Here is a 16,725-nt window from a genome sequence, read left to right as displayed (position 1 = left end):
GATCCCCGAATGCCAACCGAGTACCAACGGACGACCAACTGAAGTCTAGAGCTGATCTCAATTCCAACGTATCTAAGGGTTACTCGAGTTTGTGTGTCTCCGCTCCCTTGAACAGCCCTTGAGGTCCAGCGCTTGGGTCACTCTTACTGTTTTGGATGTGGGACTTGGTGAACAGATGCTGAAGTGCGAGCGAGTGAGCGGAATTGGGAAAGGATGCAAAAGGACCGTGAGCGAGGAAGGCAAAGGATGATGGGCTCTGGTGATGGAGGGTTCGTGCGAGGGGGATTGCTTGCTGGAATACTGATGCGAAAAGAAGAGGGTCAATGAGATGATCGTTCAGAGCGCCGTTCTCAGCGTGCCGTGCTGAGGCTTCGTCAATCTTGGCCTGGCTCCTCGCTCTTTATCGCAATCTAAATCCCCATTGTCACCCAAACCCTTGCAAACAGGTCTCAGGAGGGGTTCCCCTTAAGGCCGCCCCGAAAGTAGGAAGGTTGGTTGTCAAGAAGACACTCGGGCCCAACTCACCAACCAAGCTATGCGACTCTTTATCTCCAAGTCAGCCTTGAGAAGTTGACACGGTTAGTTGGATACAGGACTCCTATCTCTCTGAACAACTTTGCATGCACTTGACAACATACTGGTCGCAGGTGGTGGGCAGCACGAGAGAGCATCATCCTCCTTGGCGAGAGAACAATAAGAGCCTACTTCAGGAACACACGGAAGCTTATTATTTCAGAGGTGGAGGTTCCAAATGATTGATGTGGCGGGGGTCAAGTATGATAGACACCGACTGCCGTTCAGACATTACATGGTGTGGAGAGACAGAGAGAGAGAGACAACGCCTATAGACCATCGTACAACGAGAGTCTACACTGAGAACAACTGAGGAGGAGACAACTTGAAAGGATAGATACAATGGGGGAACAAGCTGGAGGCTAAAACTTGATATGTGCCGATACTTGGATCTTGGTGTTAGACAACCAGATCCCCACACCCACGGCGACGATGGCAGCGCCAATCCGCCATCTCCAATTGGGTCGTCGTCGTTTGGGAGGTACCTCATCTTCTGGAGGCGCTGATGGTCGATTTGTCGGCTCAGGGATCCCCGTGGGCTCACTGATGATCATCGGCGTGGTCCAGATCCCAAAGAGACCATTCCAAATATCTCCAAACGTCTTCCAAATGAGGGACGTGCGTATGGTCGATGATCTTGCGCCGGAGACCTTGCCGATAGGCGCAGAAGAGATCGGGAAAAGCGGTGGTGGGGAACAATTTGCCCGTTTGACTCGCCTGTCTTTGACTGGTCGAGCGCGAGACAAGGCTCCTCGAGTCGATCGATGGTGATCGTCTCTCTCACGCCGCTGGATGTTCGCTGCGATCCTCCGAGATAGACCAGCTTCCCATTCGCCGCCTCCAGACGCTCGTGCCACAGTCGGCATAGGCGGATGACTGTCAAAATGGGAGGACGTGCCTGAATGCGGCTGAGATTGGTAACCAGAATCAGCTGATGTGATGCTGGCTTCGAGGGACGAAGCAGGATCAGAAGACATCATGAAGGCTCGACGGGCGAGGAAGGTGTCGATGGACTGGGTTTCGACGGCTGGGAGATTCTCCAAGAGCTCTTGAAGATCTTGTGCATAGCGTTCCGCCCGATTGAGATCGCCCGTGGTCGATGCTGCGAAATAAGATGAAGCTAGATGAGACCCGGGCATCGGTGTAGGATCGTCAAGCGAGGAGGGCGAGGCAGCAGGATCGTGGGGGCCCTCGGACGGCCGCGAGGTCTCGGGTATATTTTGCGCCAGGTGACGGACCGGCGCAATGCTGGAGAGCGATTGAGGAATAGGATCTAATGGCATGTCAATAGTGATCGACTGAGACCAGAGTCACACTCACCGGGACCTAGGTTGAGGATCAAATGCACCCATAGGGCTCGCCTCGAGTGCTCGGAGATCATTCGCCTGACCGAACCTTCGCTTCCCTTGGGAGGGTGGGGATGCAACAACCTGGACAGCGCACTGTAAGACGCGTGGATGGTCTTTCGAATCTGAGCGCTTAGTCAGCCTAAATCTCCCACGGGTTGACACTGCACGAACCTGCTCTACGCTCGAGGCAATCGTCAAGCTCAGAACGACCTTGTCGTTCTTGACGATCCCGATTCCGCCCTTGTCCAGATGCACGATCTGAACGCGATTCTCCAACACCCTAATGACTTCTCTAGCGAGCTCCACCTCGCCTAGAAGTACAACTTTGATCATGTTGGTCTCTCCATGCCAGCTCGCCAGACTGAGATGCAGACTGGAGGATGGAAGACTCAGCATGGGAATGACTAATTCCTCGGATCGATGTCCTAGATGTTCGCCTCCTTGTAGTAGCGATTCAGCTGAAGAGTCCCTGTAATGCGGTGGGATGCGCGAATGGACCGCGTCGGAAAATTCGCGATTAATGGAAGGACCTGAGATACCGCTGATCGGGGATGAAGTCCTGGATAAGGAGCTCATGGAGCCGACGTAGGACGGTAGACTTGTAAAGCTTGCAGGGGATGACGGTTCACTAGGTAGGTCACGACCAGTGTCCTGATTTGACAGTGTACGATGAAATAGTTCTTCTTCTTCTTCTTCTTCTTCTTCTTCTTCGTCATCCTTATCTCCGTCAGCTGTATGATGATTGTATCGCCAGACGGAAGCAGGGTAGGAAGGATCAGGCGAAGGTTGAGTCATTGGATACTGACAAGCAGATATCAACGATGCGAGACCTTGACCTTGACCCGTCGCTGTGGATGACGATGTCGATAAAGATAATGGATGAAGCGTTTCATCAGGACTCGAAGGACCCCACATGATGCCAGATCCAATATGAGCTATGCGGCCGTTCACTGGGATAGGTGCTGATGGCGATATTTGGTTCTCAGTCGATGATTGACCAGGTGCTCGACGTGGAGAAGATGACGAGGTGTCGAATGGATCAGGTAAGAGGGGGGACGGTGCCAGAGATACGGGCGTAGTATCCATTTCCTCAGTCAGTTCACGCTGCTGATCATCACGAGTACGAGTAGTGGTCGACAGCCTGTCCTCGTCCATTCCTCCTCCACTCATGACGTCCAGGTCTAATCCACCTTGATCCTCCCTCGACGAGCTTATCGCCGAGAACGAAGCGTGATCGCTGTCATCAGATGAACGGTTCAACACGGCTTCGCGTGTCGAAGAGCCTTCCATTGCCCCTCCATGGTCTCCCTCCACTGCAGGACTCCAAGTGACGCTCCCATTCAAGCTTCTCACTCCAAAGGTGCTATCAGAGCCTGGAGGTGGAGGTGAGATCTCGCGTTGAGCAGCAGCGGCCGCCGCTTGATCTCCCGTCCTGCGTCTCGATCGACCCATTGTGGTGAACATGGCGTCAGAGTGACTGAATGGGTTCGGTCTTAGTCCCCCAATCGTCTCGTCTGGTCTGATCTAGTGAGACCACACACAATGTTGACAAAGGACGATGTAATGGAGATGTCAGCCTGGTATACATGTGCCGGGTGGCAATCGTCGTCGCTATGGAAAATCAGCCGAGAGTGGGAATGGGCCAGACGCGCGGCGGCTCTTGCAGAAAGTGGGGAGAAAATCACGTGGTGGAGGGGGTCTGGCGCAAAGTAGTGTACGTGCTGCAGCATCGGAATAGGAGCCCCTAAGGGTGTCATGCATATGAAGTGGGAGAGGAGATAGTCGAGTAGACTATTATTAGAGGATGGACCTGGAGCTAAGCAATAGCGAATATCCAGGCCGGGAAATTAACGAAACACCATCTCTACTTCTGTGCTAGACGTGTGCACCAACCAGACAGGTCCCCCCCCCTTCCCGACCTTCCCTTGTCACACCGCCACTCGCCTCACTCGGCCTTCTGTCTCTTGACAGACTTTGACGAAGGCTCCTCAATCTCGTCATCTTCATCGTCGGATCGCTCATCCTTGACCGTGTCGGAAAAGACGGCACTGCGTGTCATGCGTCAGTCTGGAGTGAGCAATCCTTGGTCATCTGCGATGCGCTCACCGGGCGAGGATACGCAGGATGAGGAAGTACCAGAATAGATTGATGAATTGGAGCAGAAGAATAGGCGTGAAGATTTGCCATTTCATCCTGAGCCAAACGTCAGTAGAAGCTCAAGGAGGCCGGCCAAAGGCAATACTCACCAGGGAGGCATCCATTTGTCGTTGAGAGGATCAAACACCTGTCTCTCGCTTGCACTATGACCGTGTAAGAGGCATGCACAGATTGGCTCAAAGCAGTAACTTACGGGATGAGATGGAATTGACTGTATACCGACCAGAGTATTTTGATGTTGAGGTAGTGTCGGAAATACCTGCCTTGAGGTCAGCTTCGCCCATCTGGTCATGTCCGAATCACTCACGTCCAAACCAAGACGAAGAATGCAAATACCGGTATAGACGCGGTCTCGTTGACATAGTTTGTACACTTCGCAAGCTTACTAGGGTTTCAGGACTCACAACCTCGACGCATTGTCTTAGAAGCTCACCGCTAAGAAAATATCGCTGACGTCCATAGTGACATAAATGGCGTTACCGATATGCGTTAGCTGTCGAGGTATTAGCCCATGATTCGGAAGTCTGAGGAGGACTCACGTAGATAGTGTAAGACCAGCCGATGAGCCATAGTGTGACAATGTGCTGTAATGACCATTAGCATTTGATTCGTCTAGCTCATCAGATCAGACCGACATGTGCAACGAGCTCTTTGAAGTCCTTTCGGGGCTTTTCGATACGGGCCACCAGCACTGAAGTTCAAGTCAGTCTCATCGGAGGAACACAGTCTGAATGATTTACAGAGCAGTTGTTGGACCCAGTAAGCGGCCTGATGTCGTCGTCAGCCGAGTGCTCGAGCTTGAGCATCATTGTGCCTCACCTGCAGCAGGTAGTACGCCTTTAACTCATAGGTCATTGATTTGTGTGGGTATTCGAGCCAAAAATGTTCAGTCTGGTACCCTGAAGAGAAGTCAGAGAGGAGTGTAGAAGCTCTGATCCATACAATACGTCGGAAGACCCTTCATGACGTACTGCATCCGTCGTCAATGGCTATCCGTGCTGTCGATGCATCATGCCACTCACTACTCCTATGGTTCCCATGATGCCGAAATATACGATAGCGTATCCCTCTGCAGACAGGTCAGCTCCGCCTCATTGTGGGAAATCATAGACATGAACTGACGCTCTGTGAATCGCATGATCTTTGACCGCTTGACCCGCAATGCCTTTGCAATGACTGGCAAGATGAGGACACACCAGAATTGACGGACGCTGACGGTGAGTGAGCCTCATCGCGACCTCTTGAGCCGGGCAATAGACTCACAAAGACCAAGTGATGATGTGCTGAGCCACGAAGACAAAGTCTGCCCATGATTTTCTAGCCATTCCGTTTGGCAAGAGTCCTTGCGGGAAGAGGAAGTATGACATGGGGTTGGGGTATGTGTGTTGAGCATCCAAGTTCAAGTACGAGAATGGGTTCCAATGGTGTCCAGAAGGATGTGAACGGATGAATGACAAAGGGTTGAAAGGTGTCTTTGAGGTTGTGTCCAATCGAGTCAACATGACTTCGATAGCTGCCCATAGTGCAAATTCGGCTGCAAGGATTTTGAACGAGGAGGCTGAGCGAGCGCGCGGGTTGATCAGTGCTGACGGGCTTGAATATGGTTACAGCCATTTCTTACCCGGTACAAGCATCCATCTGCCAGTCTTGATATCGTTCCAGAATCCTTTCGAGGCATAACTGAAGGACGAAGACCCTGCCTTTCGACGGGGTTTTCCCGCTGGAAGAGGCTTGACTTCTTCATTGGTCGGTGTGAGGGGTCTATCAACGGGTGTCAGTGGAGAAGATCCAACAAGGATGTGAGGTTTCTTTCGCTCAGTGTCAAAGGCCTCAACTCACTTGTCTCCTTGCTGGTTCAATGGAACTCGTCTAAATACCACAAAGTATTATGAGCGAGAGACACTAAGACGCTCTCCCTCTCACCTCAATGCTTGAGTGATACTCGAGCTTCGCCGCCTATTATCCGGTCTAGTGGCCATGCTGAAAAAGACCGAGGCTTGAATAAGAAGGAGAATCAGTCCCCAAGTCTCCACTCGTCCTCTATAAATACGCCCGCCAGCTGAGGGTCAAGCAGCAAGGATGGATGAGATCTGAGTGAACAAAACATCATTTGAATAACCGTCCTGGAAACCCCCGAAATGGGATGATGACGTAATGGAAGGCCGTCGGGCACGGTATCTTTTATTCCGCTCTCGCTCCTCGAAATCATCTACACGGTATACTCGAGACCGGTTGTCCTATGAGACGAAACAGCTGGACTGATTGACTGACTGACTGACACGTATGGCGGATGGCGAGCAGGGGAGCAGGTAGCCGCAGCAGTAGGAGCAGCAGCACTAGCAGCCTGAGCCACGAGCATGATGAAGCAAATCAAGAGGCCGCCGTCGAAATCGAGGCTGAGGGAGACGAGGCGCACGATGATCCACTCAACATCTATGATACTGGTCTCTCAAACTTATTTTCCATCCCTCCCATAGCATTTTCAACCACATCGCCTACATCGCTATACATATACGGACCCCCACCTGCAGCACGTACACAGACGCCTATAAGGCTGCGTGTGCCTACGCCCGGCGCTAGTGTGTTTAACAAGCTTCAAGCCAATCATGTTTGGCTTTCTGCGTTATACCTCGCGGATCAAATCACGACTGGAGAGGTTCAGCTCGGCTCGAGGGTCCTGGAACTGGGTGCAGGGGCCGGATTGCCAGGTATAGCTGCTTGTTTACTGGGTTGTGACGTTCTCTCCACCGATTGGGGAGATGAGGATATCCTGGCGTGTCTGGAAAGCAATTTCAACAGGAATTGCGAAACAAAATCCGCTGGTCATTGGGCGGCAATGTCACATGAATGGGGCAGTGATCCGATAAAACTGCTGGCCTTTGGCTCACACCCAAGCGGTGAAGACAAAGCCGTGTCCAACATAGGTTCACATGACCCCAAGCCCAAACGCTTCGACACCCTCCTTCTCGCCGATACCCTTTGGGTCAGCTCGGCCCACTCTGTCCTTCTTGACTCGATCCAAGCGCTTCTCGCCCCGAAAGGTATGGCTCATATCGCCGCTGGACTACATACTGGCCGATGGCCGGTGGAGTCGTTCATAAAGCAAGCAGAGGAGAGAGGAGCCCATATCGAGAGGGTCCGTGAGGTCAGGTGGGCAGGTGCTGGTCAGTGGGAGGTGATGGACCAGGCAGACGAGTCAGTGATGTCCGCAGGCTCCGGAGAAGAGCGGGGCGTGGTGATCTACCTCAAGCTTACATGGAGCGGCATCTGCGGCAGCGCGTGAGCGGTCGAGCCGACGTGGGTGTCGGCTTCGCCCTTGCCTCGGCCTGATTTCGCATCTGCAGAGACAAGATCCATGCATGCTCTCGCGTCTGGCAAAGACGGCTGGATGACAACTAGTATACCTCATTACCAGCCATGGACCTGCCATAGCTCGCTGAATATCTTCTCCCAGGTAATGCGTCGTCACCCTGGAACCGTCGACTCTGCCTCAAGGGAGCGGTCCTCGTCATACTCTGTCTTGGTCCCAGGGTCGAAATAGTGGAACTCGATAAAGTAGGCTGCAAATAGTAACTCGACAGGTCCTTTTCGTCCTGTCCTTCAACGACCGATGATCGCGGACCAACTCGATTGATGGATCGTCTGGATTGTCCAATAGGTCCGACTGATCTCGTGTATCCATCGGCCTCTTCGTCAATCATTCCCCCAGCTTTACCACGAGCGTCACTTTGGATTGCGGCAAATAGCGTATCTCTTAGATTCGATGCCCATGTACCTGCCCTGGATGGAGATTCCGACTCGGTATATTTGATACTGCTGATGAGGGTATCACTTCTCCGACCGGGTCGAAGATCGATGATCGTATCGGATGGTGAAGAGTATGCGGAGGGCAAGTATTCTCGGGCTTCAGGGGCAGAAAAGTTTGGAACGCTCAACCGGGAAGAAGAAGCACGACTGGGAAGTGTCCGGAGTTCTGAATGATCATCAGACACATCTGCGAATCCTTCCTCTGTGAATCAAAATCAGCAAAGGAGCACATGTCGTCTTTGTTCAACTCACCGTCGACGGTCTTCATCCTCGACATGCCATCATGCCCTCTAGGAGCCGCTGCAGATCGATTCGCCCAACTCAAGATGGTCGATCGTCGATCCAGGTCACCCGGGGACAGGTTTCGAATTTCCAAAGGACCCGTACTGGCATAACGACCAGCTTGATCCACTACGGACTGATCGTCTTGCATAGGTTGGAGGTTTCTCATGGCCGGTGTGAGAGGGACATTCCACAACATGCCATCTTGACCTTGCATGATCTGGCCGTCTGATCCATGGATCTCGCTTTCACTCCTTACATTGCCGATATCATGCAGGGCGGGGAATCCCTCTGCGTCACCCGTATGGAGGAATTTTGAGTTCTCCGGAAAGCTGGCGAGCATAGTTGAACGTCTATGTACCCCTCCATCCTTCTCGGAAAAGGCATTCGGGATAACACCACCGGGACCCATGCCTACGCCTGCCATCCCGGGTCCACTGATAGTGGACCCGTTCATACTGATTCCTCCGAAACCAAGACCGATCCCCGAACTGGCTCTTCGGCTCAAACTCGTACTTCGGGAATGTGAATGAAACGAGTACACCACGTCCGAAAGACCATCATCCGCATCTCGTTTGCGTCTACCACCACATGGAGGACAACCACAAGCTGACCGTCGAAAGATCCACGAAAGTGATGTCGCGACGACGGAAAGGACGATCAACGATCCCAGGACACAGACGACCACAAAGAGCGCGGAATCGGTGAATGGTTTGGCGGAGCTGTTAGCGGTCGAAGCTGCGGATGCAGAAGCCGCAGCGGACGCAGAGGCGGAGCTTGTCGAGCTTGTCGAGAGGCTCGAGGAGGAAGAGATTGACGAGGAGCTGGACATTGAGGCAGTCATCGAGCTGGAAGGAATCAAGGATGTGATGGAGGTCGAGGTTGTGTCGACAGAAAGCGAAGTGGAGACTGTGACGGAGGGTGATGCCTCGCTTGGAGACATGGTGGCGCTGCCTTGGGTCTCGGTGTCCGTCTGCAGCTGTGTTGTAGGCGCATCGGTGGATGGACTAGTGGCAGGTTGAGTCGCCTGAGGTGATTCTTGAGTCGTTGCCGGTGTGTTCTGAGCGACAGGCTGGGCATTGTTCATTCCCTTTTGAACCGCGTTCTGAGGACCAGACTGTGGCTGAGCGTTGTTGGGCGGCTGCTGCTGCTGCAGAGGCGAAGCAGGGGGATCATCATCACTGACGATCGACGCTTGACCATTTTGCCCAAAGACCAGTGGGTTTGTGAATTGTTGAGGGGGATTGGAGATGGCTGTAGCGTCTAAGAAAGATTGAGGAGGAGACATCATGATACGTTTCGAGAGAGTCGAAAAGCGCCTGCGCTTAGGTCGAGGTCGGCAAGACCGTTTAGGTCGGACAGTGGTCGAGTCGGACATTATACTTGATGGGGGCTGTGCGACCCGCGCTGAGCCGTCCTGAGGCTTGTAGAGGGTATATCTAACCACCGTCCAGCGGGTGCACTGCCTATAGTTGACAAAAGGCAGATCAGAGGTAGAATGTACAACGTTGAAGAGCAGAGCGTCAATTTTCTATCCCAATCATGGACCCTCTGATTCCAAAGTCCATGCTCAGCATGTACGAAGTGGGTATATCAAAAGGGAGCATCTTGCTTGCGCCTGTCATACGTTTGTTCTAAACGCAGGAATGGACGCATCAGATTGAGACACATGGGGCTTGGTGAAACCTGCAAGACGTTTCCGGAGCGGTTGTATGTCTCACTCCGACCAATGGATGGGTGGGAGCTCCGATTGGGAACCTCAGGCCAGCTTCTCAATGCGCAGAGATCGCGGAAGCAGTCAATGAGATCGGTTCGCGCGAGCATCGCTGCTTGCGGAACAGTTAACCAGTGTATACTTTATACATTCGTCCGTAATTGACGCATAAAACAAGGGCGGCGTCGTGTATGGCCGCATTTCAAAGTGCCTTTGCTTGACGCTCCTCCTTCGTCTCAGACATCCGATTCATTGAGCTCCGAAGCTCTCTTGACGACGTCGTTCTAGTCAAACCACAAGCGTCAGCTCAACTATCTCCACGGAATTGAACGGACGGATGCATTCCGATCGCTCGCTCGACTTACTCCGCTTCGCTCAATGACGACCGCTGGATCCTCTTTCGAAGCGTTCTTGGCGATGGTGTTTCCCTTATTGGAAGTCACCTCGGCTTTGCCAGACGTCTTGATTTCGCCGACGGTTCCACCTGAGAAAAGGGAGAAAGAGCGAACATGTTAGCTAGATCTAGGGCCGAAAAAGACGCGCCGCCGTAATAGCTGGGTGGAGATGGGACGAGGGAGGTGTTTGTGCGAAAGCGAGGGCCAAATGAAGAATTGTGAGACATGCAAGCTCAACTCACTGGGTTGTCCACTGCCCCAGTTCCAGGAGACCTTGTCTCCCTAGATGGAAGGAGCGGTTATCAGCTCAGTCACACATAGTGGGTGGCAGGCGACCCGCCAGCCCGAAAAGTGGTGATTCACCTCTGAGATTCCAGCAGCTTCCTGAGGCATGTTGTCAAAGTATGTGATGCTTGAATGAAACGATCTGAAGAACGATCTACGCAGATGCTGTCAGTTGTCAATACCACACTCTTTATATATGTATATCTATGCCGGTGACTCTCATATTGACGCCCCCGCCCCCCCCCGCGCTCGCAGTGATGTCAGATCTTATCGATACGCCGATCGATCGGATTCCAACAGAAAATGATTAAATTTTTTCAAATCATTATCATCATCATTCATTGTCACGATCTCTCTCCCCTCTTGTCCGATCTGGGGTAGTACGGCTTTGCATGCATTACCAACCTACTCGGGGTGGATGTCTCATGGACAGATGCTACACTCGCCGGGGAAGCGCTCATGGAGCACGAGCATGACACCCTCGCTAGAAGAGACTAGGCTGGATCTGATCTGGGGATCTGCTGAGGGTCGCTTTCTGTCACTCGGTGCTAAGGTAGCCAGGGAAGACTCAATATATACAATGCATACTGGCGTCCAGTGAGGTCCGTTGACCCAGCCAAGGCTCTTTTTGCCGCCCTGCTGTTCCCCACGTCCTTGTAAAATAAAGTGAAGTCGTCTAAGTCTAACGTGTCCGTCCTCCTCTCTCAATCGAAATGCCCTCTCTTATTGAGCTACCGCAAACGCCACGACAGATGCGTCAGAGTGCGAGAGAGACACCTTGAGCGTCTTGCCTCCAGCTGCAGAAGCGGCATCACCGTGCAATTGAACCTGTATTTCCGACGTTAGTCATCGCACATATGCTGAAGCGGCTCTTTGACTCACACTTGGTCCCGCTTGGCCCGCGACAATCTCAATGTCTTTCATACTCGCTCCAGCGCCTTTGGAAGCCACACCGAGAGCTTTGAAAACTGCCTCCTTTGCGGCCCATCGGCCAGCAAATGAAGCATTCGGGTCAGGCGCAGCGTTACAGTATTTGATTTCTTCATCTGTAAAGTTGCGTGATCTGAATGTTTCGGAAGTCGGGACGCTCGAGATGAGCTCAGTGTCGACGCCGACTCCAGCGATATCTCCACCTGCTTGAGCGAAGATTGTCTTGAGAGTCGACGCGTTGGCGGATTGGAGCGGGACAGTGGAGGGCAATTTGCCCTGGAATGCAAACGAGTGCTTGGAGGTCTCTGAAGCGCGAGCCAATGGGTTGAGTAAAACTTTCGACTCGAGATCAGCTCCGTAGGGAGGCCCATCCTTGATTTGGACGAGGTTGTTCAGGACCATCATGTTGGACATGCGAGCATAGGTGCCAAGTTCTCGAAGCGCTCTTCGCTCGACATAGGTGGACAACTCGTGAGGTTCAAGCGAGGCAAAGAGGTATCGTGGGTGCACGATAGCAGCTTGACCTCCGACTTGACCGAAACCAAACGAGGTGAGGAGACCACACTCCAATCTGACATATTGTATCGGTTTGGAGGGGTAGAACAAGTGAGGGAAGGCTCGGAGCTCTTCGGCAATGTTATCGGCATTATGGTTTCCAGGGACCAAAGCGTTGGTCAATGTCTGAATCATACCGTTGAATTGCCATGCAGCGGCACCGCCCTTGGGATGACCAGTCAAAGATTTTTGAGCAATGACAGGTACAGCGTTTCCGGGTGCTCGTCCGAGTTGCTGGAATTGTTGGTTGTAAACTCCCGACTCGTTCTTGTCGTTTGCCTTCGTAGACGTTCCGTGACAGCTGATCACCCCGACAGAGTCGGCATCAAGACCCCAAACAGCGAGGGCTCGACGGAGAGGTGCGATGGTGGGATCGCTGCCTTGAAGCATACCGTACGTGGCAAGAGCTTCCTTCTCCTGGCGGCGGGCATCTTCCTCAAGATAGCTGACGCGACTCTTGAACCAATCGTCTCCGTCTGATCCCTTCTTAGCCTCCATCTCAGACCGCAATAGTTCGTGTTCGTTCTCAAGCCACTGACTGATCTGTCGTCGACGGAAAGCGAGCTGTCGGGCACGATATTTGACGTCGAGGAGCAATGGGGCATGCTTAGGAGTGACTTCACGTGCGGTGGAGAGAACTCCTTGACCTGGAGCAGGCACAGATCGACCAGCCTTGTCCGTGTGAGTGGAAGTGAAGGCGACGATGCTTTGAATGTTGACACCGAGCTCGAGAGCAGTCTTGGCAGACATCAGAATGTGGACACCACATCCTTGAGCTTCCATGAATCCGGATCGAGTACTGGTCATAGGTCGAGACATTTCGTTGGGCTCTCGTCCCATGGCAAATTCAGTCTCGGCGTTGGAGGTGGCTTTCATATTGGCAAACTCGAATGAGCCTTCCTCGGAGAAGTCATCGAATCCACCACAGACCATGAGTTTGGCCTTGCCAGACATGATCGAGTCGCATCCAATTTCAATAGATTGAAGAGCGGTAGCACAGGCTCCAACGGGAATTTTGACTGGTCCGCTGGCGGACAAGAGCAAGAGATTGACCCATCCAGCGACAGTGTTGATGAAGCTTCGGAGAGTCAGCGTAGAAGACGCCAATTTGGCTCGACTCACGTCTCCTGAAGAATATCCTTCTGAACATCCTTCTCCTCGCGCCTGTCCTTGAACATGGCACTGAGAGATCTCATACCTCCCATACCTGATCCAAGAGCCGTACCGACCTCTGATGGGTGAATGTATTTGTACAGCTCGTAAGGATCAGTCACACCTGACATGATGAGCGCCTCCATAGTGGCAACGAGCGCCCACAGAGCGGTCCTGTAGACAGTCAGCTAGACGCCGAGTCGGATCCACTCACCGGTCGACCTGAGCAATAATATCGTCCGGGATACCGTATCGCTTGGCATCCCATCCGGTTGGGATCTGACCCGCGACGACTCGATCAAACTTGATCGACTTGGGAATAAACACTCGAGCGCCCTTCTTGAACTTGGCCTTCCATTCGCCAGACTCGGCAAGCCAAATGTCGACCTTGTCACCTTGCTCTCGCTTGAAACGCCCTGCGTCTTCAGCAGAGACCTCGAGCGGTTCGAGATCGTGGTTGAGCTCGATCTCCTGATGGAAGACTTTGCGTTCAGGGTCGTATCCGCCAAATAGCTCGGGCTCTGGGAGGTCGTTAGCCGAGTCCCTTCTGAGGAGCACTCACCGATGATTCGGATACCCGAATGCGCCATAATATCCTTTTCATACCTCGGTCGAACATCCTTGTCGTCAACAGGGTCGCCGGACTTGGCGTCAACCCATCCCACGTAGGTCTGACCATTCTTGAGCTTGCCATCAAAGTACTTGATGAAGCCCATCATCCAGGCCATTTCGATACATCCTTCAATGGTGAACTCTCCCTTGGATTCCATCTCCCATCGAGTTCTTGAACTTCCCCAAGGTCCAACTTCCGCAAAACCGGTACACACAATGACCTTGTCGAGGTCGATGAGACCACGAAGGTGAGACAGTTCAGCAAGAACATCTGGCGATTCAATCTTGGGATAGCTGTACTGGAAGTTTGCCCGGGGGGCGATCATGACTTTCTGGTGCAGTCGTTCGGCGGCATCACCGTTGGTGACACGGAAATCGGCGTTGCCGTCTAGAGTTATGGCTTTTCGGAGATCGGCCACGCGGTTGAGATCGAGACGAACGCCTGCGAGAACCTCGCCAAGGCCAGCAACTCGGTCCATGCCTCCGTTAAGATCAGCCCAAATAGGTTCAATCTGTGTGATGTCGAATAGCAGAGGGTGCATTAGACCGAGAATGTTGAAAGCCATTTCCTTGGCCGAGAAAGTCCTGACACCGAGTTTCTCAAGACCCTCGGCAACGGTGTTGGTGGCGCTCATGAGACCGGTACCTCGCGTCCATCCAATGACAGCGCCGGCGACACAGAGGTACTCCCCCCAGGATTCGGCTCCCCATCTGTTGAACAAGGTTTCCAGGGCGAGCTTGGACTCGGAGTAAAGACCATCATTGCCCATGGTTCCGTGGTTGGGAGAGAGAGGGAGGACGATCTGAGTGGGGCGAGTGACGAAGTGACGAGCTGCCTTTTTGGTCTTAACAGCACCCATGAGTCGGAGCAGGTTGGTAAGCATGAGTCGATGCGCGAGTTCAGACTTGTCGTCAATGCCGTCAATCTCTCGACCGTTCTCGGGCAAGGCGGCGAATGGAATGATGTAGTCGAGATCGATCTGGAGGGTGGAGTAGATGTAGTCGACCAAAGCTTCAACATCCTGTTTGGATGCACCGTTGAAGGGGACGACAATGAGCTTGGAGCCCTTGGAGCCGAGTTCGTGGAATATGTTCTTGTAGTAGTCCACAGCGGCTCGGCTGTACCTCGAGGTGGTGACGATACAGGTCGCACCTCCAGACAAGAGGCCACTGAGGATCTCAACACCGATACTGCCTTTTCCGACACCGGTCAAGAGGGCTGCCTTCTTGGCGAATGTCACACCGGAGGTGGCGATCTCAGTCAGGACGTCGAGGTCTGGAAGGTGGAGCATTAGGGCTGATCACTGATATGGATGGGTATTTGACTCACAAATATTGGTCAACTTTGGCGAGTATGACCAGCTGGTTCCCGTTTTTCGCTTCAAGTGCAAGAACGGCAGGTGAGTCTCCTCTACTTCTGTCCTGTCTTCGACGTTCGGTCGAAGGAACTGAGATGAGCTTCGACGTTGCTTTGTTCCCTTTGCACGGGCAACGGCGACGTTCTCGAAAGCGGCGGTAGTGGGAGAAATGGCGGAATCGGAATGACCCAGAGATTTGATAACCTCGCCATACATGGACTTGATGGCGGCTTTCTGGGCGGGAGTGATGGAGGGTTGAGAGTTGACGAGCTCCCAGAGTTTGTCGATATCTGATTGAACTTTGTCGAGGTTGACAGCGGGTTCGACGATTCCTCCTGAAGCCATTTCCTTGACGTAGCTCTCCAACTTGCGGACATTCTGACGCAGGACTTCAGAGTAGACAATGTCTCCTTTGGCTGAAACTTCGGTATGGGGAGCAGTGGGAAGAGCGACATCTCGGTAGACGGGTGGTCTGTCGACTACTTCTTTGCCTGGGAGAGTGGGTGTTAGCGAGAGTGAGCTGCGGGAGCAGCAGGCGGAGGAGGATGAGGAGGATGAGGAGGCGGAGGAGGATGAGGAGGATGAGGAGGCGGAGGAGGATGAGGTAGAGGATGAGGATGATGAGAATGATGAGGATGAGGATGATGAGAATGATGAGGATGATGAGAATGATGAGGATGAGGATGATGAGAATGATGAGGATGAGGATGATGAGAATGATGAGGATGAGGATGAGGATGAGGATGATAAGGATGATGAGAATGGAGGAAGGGCGGCCAGAGGACGACTCACAATTGTCGAGGAGGATCTGACCAAATTTCTTGGCTTTCTCATAGGTTGGCCCTTTGCTTGGGTCCACAGAATCGATATGGTATTTCATGTACCTAGAGACCCAAGCTTGTCAGCATTCCCCAAAGCTATCTTTCAATCACAAGCGAGGCTCACTCTATGAGAGCGGGATCCGCTCTGTTCATCTAGTAAGAAGGGGGCATGAGTGAAAATGTTCTATGCCTGACCAAACGTTGCCCACTCACAATGGCAATACATCTCGACGTGAGTTCACGCCTGACGATACTCTCTTGGTCTAATCCTTGGGTTGCCATGTTGGAAAGGCTAGGCGAGGCGAAGCCAGCGCGGTGGCTCGGGAAAGGGGCAGCTTGTTGAAGCGCAGGAGAATGGGTCGTGATTGAGTGTGTCGCAGCAGAGAGAGGGGTAGGTTGATACAGGACTGCAGAATAGAGCGATACGATAAAGAGAGTGGCTCAATCAACGTTCAAAGCACCTTGAGGGCCAGCAGCAGGCAGCAACACATAACGTTGGGGTAAAAATCAACCGTGGGGGCAATATGCAGCTAAAAAAGGGCCACGTGACATTTAACCGGGGCTTCTTCGGATCTGCGCCGAGAAAGCCGAACATTGATAGAATCCATGATTATTTTTGATTCCGTCCGTTCGCCCCCAATGTATTTTTTTTTTAGCCGACGTTGCGAACAACTCTGGGGGGGGAGAGTGAGTGAACAAGCGCGCCATATACCCCAACTGCTGCTGCTGCTGTTG

At 52.8% G+C, this 16,725-nt stretch overlaps 6 protein-coding genes across 6 annotated transcripts; 1 reads left to right on the top strand and 5 right to left on the bottom strand.

Moving 5' to 3' along the window:
- Nucleotides 1-696: 696 nt before the first annotated feature.
- Nucleotides 697-3,642, bottom strand: BD324DRAFT_370511 (hypothetical protein). The gene is made up of 3 exons (XM_022012608.1): nt 2,094-3,642; nt 1,894-2,044; nt 697-1,846 (listed from the first exon to the last, which is right to left on the bottom strand). Exons 1-3 carry the CDS (start codon nt 3,384-3,386, stop codon nt 936-938), a joined length of 2,355 nt encoding a protein of 784 aa, XP_021872545.1. The 5' UTR covers nt 3,387-3,642; the 3' UTR covers nt 697-935.
- Nucleotide 3,643: 1 nt separating this feature from the next.
- On the bottom strand, nt 3,644-6,213 carry BD324DRAFT_370533 (putative ceramide synthase component). Its single transcript, XM_022012609.1, has 17 exons — nt 6,003-6,213; nt 5,919-5,948; nt 5,701-5,840; nt 5,343-5,637; nt 5,202-5,290; nt 5,102-5,148; nt 5,022-5,049; nt 4,899-4,978; nt 4,820-4,847; nt 4,715-4,770; nt 4,619-4,663; nt 4,513-4,572; nt 4,387-4,460; nt 4,273-4,338; nt 4,169-4,222; nt 4,023-4,115; nt 3,644-3,989 (listed from the first exon to the last, which is right to left on the bottom strand). The coding sequence occupies exons 1-16, from the start codon at nt 6,056-6,058 to the stop codon at nt 4,025-4,027; spliced, it is 1,239 nt and encodes a 412-aa protein (XP_021872544.1). The 5' UTR covers nt 6,059-6,213; the 3' UTR covers nt 3,644-3,989; nt 4,023-4,024.
- BD324DRAFT_370912 (hypothetical protein) lies at nt 6,193-7,714 on the top strand. Its single transcript, XM_022012610.1, has 3 exons — nt 6,193-7,274; nt 7,356-7,477; nt 7,534-7,714. Exons 1-2 carry the CDS (start codon nt 6,370-6,372, stop codon nt 7,360-7,362), a joined length of 912 nt encoding a protein of 303 aa, XP_021872543.1. The 5' UTR covers nt 6,193-6,369; the 3' UTR covers nt 7,363-7,477; nt 7,534-7,714.
- Nucleotides 7,475-9,989, bottom strand: BD324DRAFT_680329 (hypothetical protein; the record flags this gene model as incomplete). The annotated part of the gene is made up of 2 exons (XM_022019077.1): nt 8,139-9,989; nt 7,475-8,088 (listed from the first exon to the last, which is right to left on the bottom strand). The coding sequence occupies exons 1-2, from the start codon at nt 9,544-9,546 to the stop codon at nt 7,475-7,477; spliced, it is 2,022 nt and encodes a 673-aa protein (XP_021872542.1). The 5' UTR covers nt 9,547-9,989.
- A 24-nt stretch (nt 9,990-10,013) lies between these two features.
- BD324DRAFT_621591 (hypothetical protein) lies at nt 10,014-11,088 on the bottom strand. The gene is made up of 4 exons (XM_022015400.1): nt 10,641-11,088; nt 10,520-10,559; nt 10,248-10,366; nt 10,014-10,166 (listed from the first exon to the last, which is right to left on the bottom strand). Exons 1-4 carry the CDS (start codon nt 10,668-10,670, stop codon nt 10,119-10,121), a joined length of 237 nt encoding a protein of 78 aa, XP_021872541.1. The 5' UTR covers nt 10,671-11,088; the 3' UTR covers nt 10,014-10,118.
- On the bottom strand, nt 11,089-16,628 carry BD324DRAFT_621590 (thiolase-like protein). Its single transcript, XM_022015399.1, has 9 exons — nt 16,204-16,628; nt 16,115-16,143; nt 15,962-16,053; nt 15,142-15,660; nt 13,762-15,087; nt 13,414-13,720; nt 13,170-13,373; nt 11,445-13,125; nt 11,089-11,390 (listed from the first exon to the last, which is right to left on the bottom strand). Exons 1-9 carry the CDS (start codon nt 16,270-16,272, stop codon nt 11,286-11,288), a joined length of 4,332 nt encoding a protein of 1,443 aa, XP_021872540.1. The 5' UTR covers nt 16,273-16,628; the 3' UTR covers nt 11,089-11,285.
- Between the last annotated feature and the right edge of the window lie 97 nt (nt 16,629-16,725).

This window comes from Kockovaella imperatae (genome assembly GCF_002102565.1).
Source record: "Kockovaella imperatae strain NRRL Y-17943 chromosome Unknown BD324scaffold_4, whole genome shotgun sequence".
NCBI lineage: Eukaryota > Fungi > Basidiomycota > Tremellomycetes > Tremellales > Cuniculitremaceae > Kockovaella > Kockovaella imperatae.
This window is presented reverse-complemented; position numbering and strand designations above follow the sequence as displayed.